A 10,804-nucleotide genomic window follows, 5' to 3' on the forward strand; every position below is an offset into this window, starting at 1 on the left:
GTTCTAATCGGGGAGTCAAAAGTTGACCACGAAGTTCTATCACTAGATTAAAGAATAGTATAAAAATAGCCAAAAAAGAGAGCCATCTTGTGGCGGTGCTAAATTAAGGGGGAACTGTACATTTCCCGCGTGTATGCAAGTTTCCAGTTTTAAAAGGATAAGAAAAAAAGATAAGAAGCCTTAAATGAGCCAGTAGGCATTGCATGCGTGGAGAAGGGGTAGTTGGAAAAGTGCGAAATTCCTAACTAGTAGGCATCTCGGCGCATCAATAATAACTTGTTTTTCTAAGTGCCTTTCTATCTGACATTAAAATTTCAGAGTGTCGTATTTATAAGCTTGGTCTTATTGACATAAGGAAATTTCAGATTTTTTTTATCTCAACTCAGGCACCGAATTTTTTTGAAGAATACAGGTTCGGGGGGAATTTTTGAAATAAATGATAGTGCAAAAAGCAAGCTTGACGGATTTTTTTGAAGTCATTGACAACTTAAGTGGCCAAGCCGAAAACTATAATGTTTCTTCCAGTTGTCAGAGATCAGATGTTTGACCGCTCGCCACGCTTTCACTTTTCACACTACTGAAAAATAACTACTCTGTGACATATTAAAAATAGATATTATGACACTGAACAGAATTTAAAAAGCTAATATTCATACGGAATTTGTTGTAATATTTAATGAAAAAATGGCGACCGACAGAGCTCTCGAACGCATTGAGCTTTATAGCGCTCGTTACCGAAAACGGGCGAAATTGGGAACCATTATCCCATAAATATTTCAGAAAATCAATTTTCATTTTCAAATTAGACATCTGTTAGTACTGACACTGTGGCACCAACTTGTGTTTGAAGCGTGCCGAATTGCGAGCACTTAAAAACAGACATTAAAGAAAAACATTGTCACTGGGCGAACAAATGGCTAAGATGTCACCGCCCAAGCAAAAAAAAAAAGCACGTGTGTTTGCACACTTCATCTTTCCAGTAACGAGCGCCGTATAGCGTTTTTTTTTTTTCGAGCACTTTAAACTGAGACAAACCATCACTGTTGTGCTCTAGCGCTTTTATCCTTCGTAAGTCTTTTTATATATTTATTTTCACTTTCGTTTTTGTATTTTTCTTAGCAAAAAACTGCCACGTATTTTTTCTCTCGAGATTTTTATTACCCATGCACTTGCCATGTGTTTTAATTATGTTTTCATTGTAATTATGTTTTAATAAGATTGGTTGCCTTTTTATTCCTTTGAATTTTCGGCAACAACTTCTTTGCGGATGTTTTCACACCACACTGTCAAAGAAAACGAAGTCTCATAGGCAAAAGAGATACCTACAAAACTAATACAATAACAACAACTACATCATGCCCCACAAAAAGAAAACAAGAGTAATTTCCTTTTCTTGCTTTTTTTCGCAAAAATAAATTACGCATCAGTGAACGCTCATTCTTGACCCAAATAGCTGGTCCAAACAAGATGCCAATGTATCAGCACTGACGATCATTTTATTCGGGACTTATAAATTATAAGTGATTTTCTCAAAACATTAATGGGAAAATGGGGCCCATTTTGATTAACATGTTAAAGGGCGCGAACAAACAGGACGAAAAAGAGACACGTACGACACGGACAGGCGCCATAGGGCCCATTTTCGCCCGGTTTTTGTTGACTGGCGCCATAGAGATCCATGTACGCATTTGAGAGCTTTGTCAGCCGCCATTTTTGCATTGAAAATATCAGAAAATCGCGTCGTTTGAATAGTATAAGGGTTAGTGTTGAAACTTTTGGCGTCTGGTTTGAACGGCTGGAGCTATACACTTTGGCGGAGAATGAGGATTCGGCGACGCGTAGTCGATCCTTCGATCCTTCCAGCGGCAAAACAAAAATCATATGCATCTTTCTCAAGGGACGCCATAAACGACAACGATAGCTGAGGGATGGTATTTCCACAAAATGTTTCCTTGCTCTCTCGTCTCTAAAAATGATATCTCAAAGACTAAAGTCGTAATTGACTCATTATCCAAACGCGTTACAAATTCTAACCTCTTCCTCGGCTGCTAAACCGAAATTCGGATCCAGTTCACTGTACCTCGGGATTCACAAGACGAATAACGACGATCTACTTATTTCGTTGTTGATTGATGCGTATCTTGACCGACATGATGCGATAAATGAACGATTACCGTTCTCTTTTCCCCTTCCATGTGAACAACCAAGAGCGAAATAACGGCATTACTGTGTGGTGTCACTACATGGCGTTCCTCCAAGTCGTTGAACCAGAAAAGCTATCACGTCACTTATGCTTCGCTGGGTCACGAGTGATGCCGGACGATATACGTATATGGAAACATACCAGCCGCACAGTCCCGGCAACCTGGAGGGAAACATAATGAACACGATCACAGCACAACTGCAACTAACATTTACTAATTAGCTGCTACTTAAGATGTCTGCATGAAATGAAATGAAATCGATTGAAATCAAATCGGCGGCAACGCACTGGGAGCAAAAGTAAGCGCCTGCTCAGAAAACTACTGGAAAAGAGGCTCATTACTTTGGCCCAAGCAGGAGTGAAGTTAATGTCTGGACAGAACTAAAATGCCAGTGATTATACAATGTAACAGCATTGTACAAACTCTGAAAGTCCGAGTGTAGCTTCTTTTACGCTTGCTGTTTTAGAGGAGCGGAGCATAATAAAGACGACCTTTGAACGTCAAGTGAGCTGCATCCTAAGGGTTTGTCACTCCACTACACTAAACTACATCCGAAACAAAATTCCAGCTGTCTTAAAAAAACAAGATTGAAAAGGCACGTTAATGCGAGATAATAGATAAATGAGCTCGTGTAAGTAGCTCCAGAAAACGCCACAACTCACTCGTTTTTTTTTCCGTTTTTTTACAATTGCAGCAAGATTCCGGTGGGCCCCTGGTGATGGAAACCACACGGAACAGCCAAAAAGTCTTCGAAGTCATCGGAGTAGTTTCCTTTGGTGTGGGCTGCGGATCACCAAACTTTCCTGGAGTGTATGCCAGGGTTTCCACGTATAGAGACTGGATTTTAAACAAAATGACTCAAGTGCTGCCCGACAGCCAAATAGGCCTGGTCAGGGACTTCTGATATGGGACTAGTCGGCCCTCATCAAAGTTACATGCCAAAAATAATTTTGCGTAACATAGCCCTCGAACTCAGAAAGAACTGTGTGAATGCAGTTAAATATGAAATTTCTTCATTTTTTCTCCCGGTCTAAGAGCTTACATCATGAGATATCTCAAAGATGCCATATATATGCCGAACAAGTTGAGAATATTCTCCACACCATTAAAGAAACAAAAAAAAAAAAACAAAGCATAAGAAACGGGTATGTACTTTTCCATAAAGTGCAGATCTGTTGTGGTTGTTGTTGTTTCAAAACCCTGTTTGCGATTTACGTCCAGAGACCAGTGTCCGAAATCCTCGCCCCCAGCGAGCAGCGAGAAAAATAGGGAATATTAATATTGAATGCAGGCTCTTGTGAAAGGAGGCGGTGCGCATAAAACAAGGTTTTTATTTTTACAGCACTCTTGGTATCGGTGTTGATCTTAGAGCTTCGTGACAATGAATTTCTGACGTTCTTGCACTACGATATCTGTGAAGGTTTCTAAAAAAAAAGAACGGAATTGCGCAAAAAGGCCAGGCCCCCTCCCGCACCCCTCAACCTGTGTCATGGCGTCAGCATGAACAACCATGGTGGTGGCCATGGAACAGAGAGGGCACTGGGCTATACATAAGGTTGTCGAAATTAGCACCAAACAATTTTCACGGCTTTGGATTTTTAGAGGACTTTTTGTGTGTCTGTGTTTTACAGCGATACCTGTTAGTGGAACACTCAGCGATACTGTTAGTGGAACCGTGAGTCACGTGATGTCATGACGTCACTGACACTGTAACGTCACGTGGCATTACGTCGTCATGTCACACCATGACCGCACGTAGAAACGTATACATCAGACTGTTGATAATAAAAACGTAGAACAAAGCGTTTTCGCTAATTATGAAGAAAGGTTCTCGGGTGATAAATCCAATAAAGCTAGGTGGGTGCTAGTCCGGCGATACCAAGGGCTTGAAATTAAGTGGAACTACACGCTTAAAACTTGATTTCGTGAGATTTTAACGCGAGCTCGTGTCGCAGAAAAGTTGACGTTGGCGTACGTGGCGTTGCAACGGAAAAATCCTGATTGGCCGATAGGGTCATGACGTCACAGTCACATGACGTCGCGCGGGAATTTCAATTTCAAACAACCCACAACGTTGAAGTGAAAGTGACGTCAAGCGTGCAATGAAAGTGACTAAAAACTATGACATGTAATGCTTTCCGCGCGCGATCCGTACACATTTGAAACTCCATATTCCGTTGATCGGCCGTCTTGCAGGCGAACACTCGCGAACACTCGCGATTCGCTGTGGCACGTCCAACGGCGCCCTCTCGTGTCTGTGCCGAAGAGTCGTGAAAAGGGAGTATTATGATCTTTGATCCCCTTTTAATAGTGAAATCGCCCGCTTATCAAGGTAATCTTTGGCGTTTTAAGATGCTTAGAGCCCGTATATTTAGTTATGACCATTTTTTCCGCCCATTTAAGACTGGTAACCACTGTGTTCGCTCTTGTAGATCCTTTTTTGCTCGAACTTATCGACAAACTGTGTAGAGGGTCTCTCGAAGCGCCAGTGGAGATCGGTGGCTGCAAATGTTCCTACGAAAACTTGGCAGATGACGGAGAGCCTCCAACAAACATTTAAATGTTGGAGTGAACCACGAGTTCTTAATCATGGCCTCCGAGATACTTAGCGCGCAAAGCTCTCCTACGGTACTTGCAAACGCTCTCTTGCCAAGCTGGAGGAGCGTATGCCGCAGCCTTTCAAGAGCTCCGGAACACGGTGGCGATAAACCGTCATTCATGATGCTGAGGTCGGCATCATGAACTACAATGGCGACGATGACGACAAGATATTCCGGATGGCCGCAGATCCACGTTTCAAGCCCTGGGCATGAATTCCTTGGGGTTGTCAGCCGCCTACTTCAGCAGGGCCACTTCCTGCAGCTGACTGCCTTCACCGAAGGAGGCGACCGCACCACCACACACATCGAGATTGCCAGGGTTTTGCCATCTGAAAAGACTATTTCAGCCAAACAAGCGCCTTTTTATCAGGGCAACTAACGAAGCAAGCTCCATGACGGTGATCTCCGGCTCTGTACCAGCTCCACAGTGCGACAGAAACACACTCGAGCCATTTCTTTCTTTGCCAGTTTCTCCACACAATTGGAATGGCCGGAAGAGAGCTTTTCCCTCCAATAATCTCGGAAAGCACGACTTAAATTCGTGCTTAAAAGTGACAGCGCGAGGTATTGGCACCTTCCGCTAGCAACTCGACGATGATGGAATAACAGATCTGAAAGTCTCGAAAATAAAAACTTTGAATTGTGGGGTCGGAGGGAACCGATGTGCACTATGATACTTCAAATAAATATATCTTTGGGATTTCGTCTTTCTCACTCTGTAGTGTTTGACAGTGTAATATTGTTTCTTGAACAAAAGTTTGTTAACAGGAGACTTCTATATTTGTAATTTGGAGACTGACAGGCACTCCGTACAAAAGAAACAAAATTAAGTCGATAGCGAAGCATGAAATGCAAAGTAAAAACATATAGTCTAATATTGTAGTTCCTTATGTATCATGTATCGTTTTTACAGTTTAGGTCTAGAAACACCTTCACCTCAAGTAAATTGACGAATTGTTTTTCGATAGGTTACCTTTTCGACGAGTTTTCATTTCGGTAAAGGGGCCTGGGACGAGTTTACCTTTTCGAGAAGTTGGCATTAGACGAGTTAGGTATACAAGCAATTTGCTTAAAGCGGAGTGAACGGGTTCTCTTTCGAGTCGATAAATGCTTGTCTGGTCTGCGGTTGAGCTAGTTCTTTGTAAATGAAGCTAGCAAGCGTTTGTAAATGCACGTATCTGGGTGAAATTGATAGACATTGCTATATGGAGATCAAATTTAATTAATCGTGCATGGCCCCCGCAATTGCAAGCTTGCTGAAGCTATTTTTACGCTCGTGCTGCACGTGTTGCACTCGCGGGGCGCCAACCGGGACGCCATGCGTGTAATTGGCTCTAATTAAGGTTGCGTGCTTTTAAATAGAGCGACACCGATTTATCCGAAAAACTCCAAATTTTGAGGTCACGATGACAAAAAAAAAAAAAAGACAGTCTTTTACGAACAAACATCGTCAGAGCACACAGTTAGTGGGCCTAAAAAAGCCAATGAAGTTGTTTTTGTTTTTGTTTTCCTCTTTTACTGTTAACAAAATGGAATTTCCTGTTTATCTCGTCAACGTTCGTTCAGTACAATGGGCAAAGGAAGTTCTGGACGACGACAAAGGCCACTCTTCCACTTTTTAGTTTTTACCATACTATTTGTGTTTCTCACTGCAGTGTTGGAACTAAAACATTACAAGTAACGACGTTACTGGTAACACGTTAGATTATTGACTAACGTCCTAACGTACTCGTTAGAATCCCAAAGGAATAACGAGTAAAGTAATATAGTTATTATTTTACGGTATCTCATATCAAATTCCGTTAGTTACTTTTGATTAAAAATGACCACGTAATCTTTTGAAAACAATTTTTTTTTTTTTGTACATTACGTAAAAGTGACAAAGAAACCCCAACAAAGCTATGCATATAAGCGTCCTTGGTACAGTCTTGGTATAGAAGCTGCTAAGATCACCGTCGCCGTACCCTGAAGGAGCAGCCGTCTCTCTGGAAAGAGCCATCCGTTCAGAAGGCCACCGTCTGCCGCCGCCCGAAGTATTTTGCTTCAGCGTTCCTAGCTACTCCCAGCTGGTCACATCCTTCTCTTCAAAACAAATGTATTCTCATTCTTTCAACAACAGAAAGGATAAAGTTTTGAAGCGTTGTCGTTCTCACTCTTTGAACCAGAACAAGCCTATCAACGGTGGCCGGGTGCTCACATGTCGTTCATTGGAAATGCGACGTTGGTTTTTGAAGGAGTGAGTAAAATAACGCGTATTTTGCCGGATTAACTTGTATACCATAAATATAGTTATATTTTTCGTCCGTTACGTGACATGCATCCGGTCGTTCTTTTCAAAGCGGTTTCTTCCTCACAGGCAGTGTCGTTAGGCAACGTCCGGTTCAACGGATCACGCTCGCGAAGCGTTACGTATTCGAGGATATACATTGCACATCCTGCCGAGGCCAGACAAAGAAGACGGGCTAGCTAAACATGTTTCCTGAGGATATACATTACAGCTGTCAGAATTACGTTCGCGAAGCGTCACGTGTTCGAGGATATACATTACCTATCCTGCCGACAGTGCATTTTTTATCAATCTGATCAATGCAATGTGCATTTATTGGTTAGTATTTTTGGCGTTATTGAAATTTTGAAATGGTATTATTTTCTGTTGTTTCGAATTGCTTATTTATATTGTTGGTTACTGGCTTATGCGGTTCGTGTACGCTTCCAAGGTATAAATGGGATCTGTACCCCACTCCTCTGCTAATATGGTGCGGCGCTGCAAAGTTCAAATAAATAAATAAATAATCACTCTGAACAAGTGTATTGTTGCCAAAGTTTATAGAGGTGGTTTACTATAAAAAGAAGTGATATACTAACAGTGAAACACGAAGTAACGACAAACTAACATAAAAGTAACGCCCGTTAGACATGACAAGTAACGACACCAGTATTCCGTTACATTTGCAAAATGTTAACGGACCTCTGTAACGCGTTAACTTTTTTCCAAGCTAACGTGTAACGCCATTTCATTACTTATTTTCGGTATCGGGCACAACACTGCTTCTCAGACGGAGGAAGGGTTGTTTTAATAACAGTAAAAGATGTGCACCTGTCGATTTCAAAGAACGGGGAGATCTACTGAAGGTTTTGTACGCCCAGACGTTTGCCTATATCAAAGTACTTACGCTTATTAAAGAAACGCTTGCTTTCAAGCTTCTTTGTGGGACAATTAATAGTGCCAATCACATGGGTGCAAATGCCAAAGGCAGCAACAGATATATATTTAGATACCGGTTATTTCCTTTATGAATTTAGTGTGCGTATTTGTCCAGAGATTATTTACTTTTATTAAAGAATAATAAGAACAGGGTGAAATTAAACCCCGAATTTCGGAGAACTGGGAATCTAACAAAAATAAACTCTGCCAAACCCCAAATTTTACAAAAAAAAATAAAAAATTAATACCGAAAATACGAAATCCTACATCTAATATATGCAATGCAGTTCCCATGATTGATTCTTTCGATACACTACTTCCAAAAATGTTTGCATGCAACACTGCGCGCGTTGCATTATGGCTCCTCTTCGGCCATGAAGAAGAGAGGCATGGTTTTGATTAAGATTACCCCGTTGGCAAAGTAGTGCATCTCAGCACTGCATGAAACTAAACTCAGCGCTCGCTTGCATTGCTCCCATTTATCTTCGTGAGAGCTTTCGTTGAATCTCTGACTCCAAGTAAGGACCTGCCTAGACTTGGCAAGGAATAGGACTACGGCGAGCCTCGTCCCTTACCTTTCTCGTAGCCTGGCCACCATTTAAAGATTATTTGAATAGGCTATGGATGTTGAGAAGATTCAGCGGGATGATCAGCGGAGTACATTTCTTTCTGTGTTTACATGCGCACAGACTATGGAACGTCGGGAGCTCCCCCCAAAAGACGTGCCCCACAATTCTATCCGTATTACTAGGCCACAGCTACAGTATTATAAGTGTATGTAAAGTCGCATATTCGAAAATGCGTGCACTTTATTTGGTCGTGACGGGATGTCAATAATTGAGGTTGGCAACTCGAAACAGAAACCGTGATCAATGACTTCCCAAGAGGCTTTGCGCGGTACCACGTAGCTAGGCTCGCTATGATTTTGCAAGATGTCTATTGTTGAGAATTTATAAATGAATCGTTCCCGGAGTGAAGAACCACACATGGCTGAAAGCTGAATCTCCTTGAGAATTTGACGCTGTGGGTGGTGATAGAACGGAAAAGTTTGAAACATGACGTAGCCTGAACCAAAGAATAAAAAAGAAAGGCGAAATTTGTCTATGATCCGTCGTGGATATAAGCGTGATATGGCTAAAACAATAATTGACATTTTGAACGCATGTGCCATTCATATTAGTTAAACCAAGTTGGCAAAAAGAAAGATAATATTGTTTTCTTTTTTGCTAACGAGCTTTTGTCCTTATAAAAAATTCTAAAGGCGCCCATAATGTAATTTCGAAGAGAAAGTTTGTCTTCCTATTTTAACTTTTAATCCAGGTAGCGTCTTGTTTTCAAAACTTTGCGTTCTGTCACTCCCTCCTAGCGTCACATTCTCACAAAATATCAGCTTTCTGCGATATGTACGTAATTTACGCGCGTAAAAGAAATACGTTTTCCTTTTATCACTAGCACCCCGCACTTTAAGAGTGCGAAATGTTTAAACAATAAACTTTGAGATCCTGAACTGATTTTCTTCAAAATAGCGTTTTGCGCCGCGGCAAACGCCTGGACAGAAATGTAACGTGATAACTGTAAGACTTAAGTTACAATGTTTTTATATTATTGCCACTTTTTATGTGGACACCCTTCATTATACGAACCCCAAGCCACACTAACAAACTGCCGGAAGAACCACGAAAATATTCAGGATCTTGCCGTTCATGGTCTTTCAGGATCTTGCCGTTCATGGCACTTGTTACATACCATTTTTCCGTTTACAAACAAAGGTCGTATGCACCTATCTCCACTAGGGACCTGGATAGTGGACAAACAGGTACAAAGCCACCGGAAATAAGCAGATGTCCTGGAAGTGAAAACTTGACGGGCTTCTTAATTTTTCCGAGTACTAGTTCGAACAACGTTCAGGGCGCTGAATGGTTTCCTGTCATCTAAAGAGAACCTGCTAGTTGCGCACATTGGATCAAGTGTGGGTATGTCCTACGTTCAGATGCCTTAGTTTAGGAATTTAATTCAAAACGGGATTAGTAAAACTTACTTAAAGACACACAAAAAAAAAACATAAACCAAGACGTCGACTGGATGCACTATAGAAAGCTCAGCAGACGTCCAACCTCCGGGACAAGCATCGAATGTTTGGTTAATTCACTTGCGCCAGGCTCGGAGAGCAGGTATGCGTCATCCAGCCGCATATAGTAGAGAGAAGCGGCCGTATCTGGGCCCCCCTGAAAAGTTCCAGTCAATCCGTTTGGGCAGACCTCCTGAGACTGTTGATGTTTAGATTCCAGGGACAATGAAGTTCTACGGAAATCACGAATTTGGGGATTTAGCGATATCCTTACACTGCGCTATTAAACATATAACAGCAGATCGGTTGTCTTATGGGCGTAACAAAAAGTCTCCAACATGTATCTCGATTACCAGTTCTTTAGCTAACCGCCTGGAGGACTGGTCACAAAATATTCCATAAACGTAAAAAGGAGCAGTGCTGTAGCAGGCATTGTTTGTCCTCTCGTTTGAAAGGAAGTACATGGGGACGTGACATCAGCGTCTCTTTCTGATGCTTTAAAACATAGTGCACGTACAACTATCCAGCACTTATAGCTGGATTTTTTTTCCGGAGTTTTTTTTTCCTTTGCAAAATTTGGGGAGTGTTTTTTTTTTTTTTAGTTTATTACATGCGAAAGTGTCAGGTTTATGCGAGTTTATTTTTGTTACATTCCCCATCGTCCGAGATTCCTCAAAATAAAAAAGGCCCGCTATTTTGTTTTATTTTTAAACCCAATGTTGTCCTC

At 41.5% G+C, this 10,804-nt stretch overlaps 1 protein-coding gene across 1 annotated transcript in view; it reads left to right on the plus strand.

The window, feature by feature from the left end:
* Positions 1-3,108, plus strand: part of LOC115311982 (clotting factor G beta subunit) — a 44,056-nt gene extending 40,948 nt beyond the window's left edge. The window contains exon 8 of the mRNA XM_029970844.4: positions 2,899-3,108. Coding sequence (XP_029826704.2) covers positions 2,899-3,108 — 210 coding nt within the window. The remainder of the gene's footprint in view (positions 1-2,898) is intronic.
* Positions 3,109-10,804: the final 7,696 nt, after the last annotated feature.

The sequence above is a fragment of the Ixodes scapularis genome, unplaced genomic scaffold (assembly GCF_016920785.2).
Source record: "Ixodes scapularis isolate PalLabHiFi unplaced genomic scaffold, ASM1692078v2 PGA_scaffold4__175_contigs__length_147842914, whole genome shotgun sequence".
In the NCBI taxonomy this organism is placed as follows: domain Eukaryota; kingdom Metazoa; phylum Arthropoda; class Arachnida; order Ixodida; family Ixodidae; genus Ixodes; species Ixodes scapularis.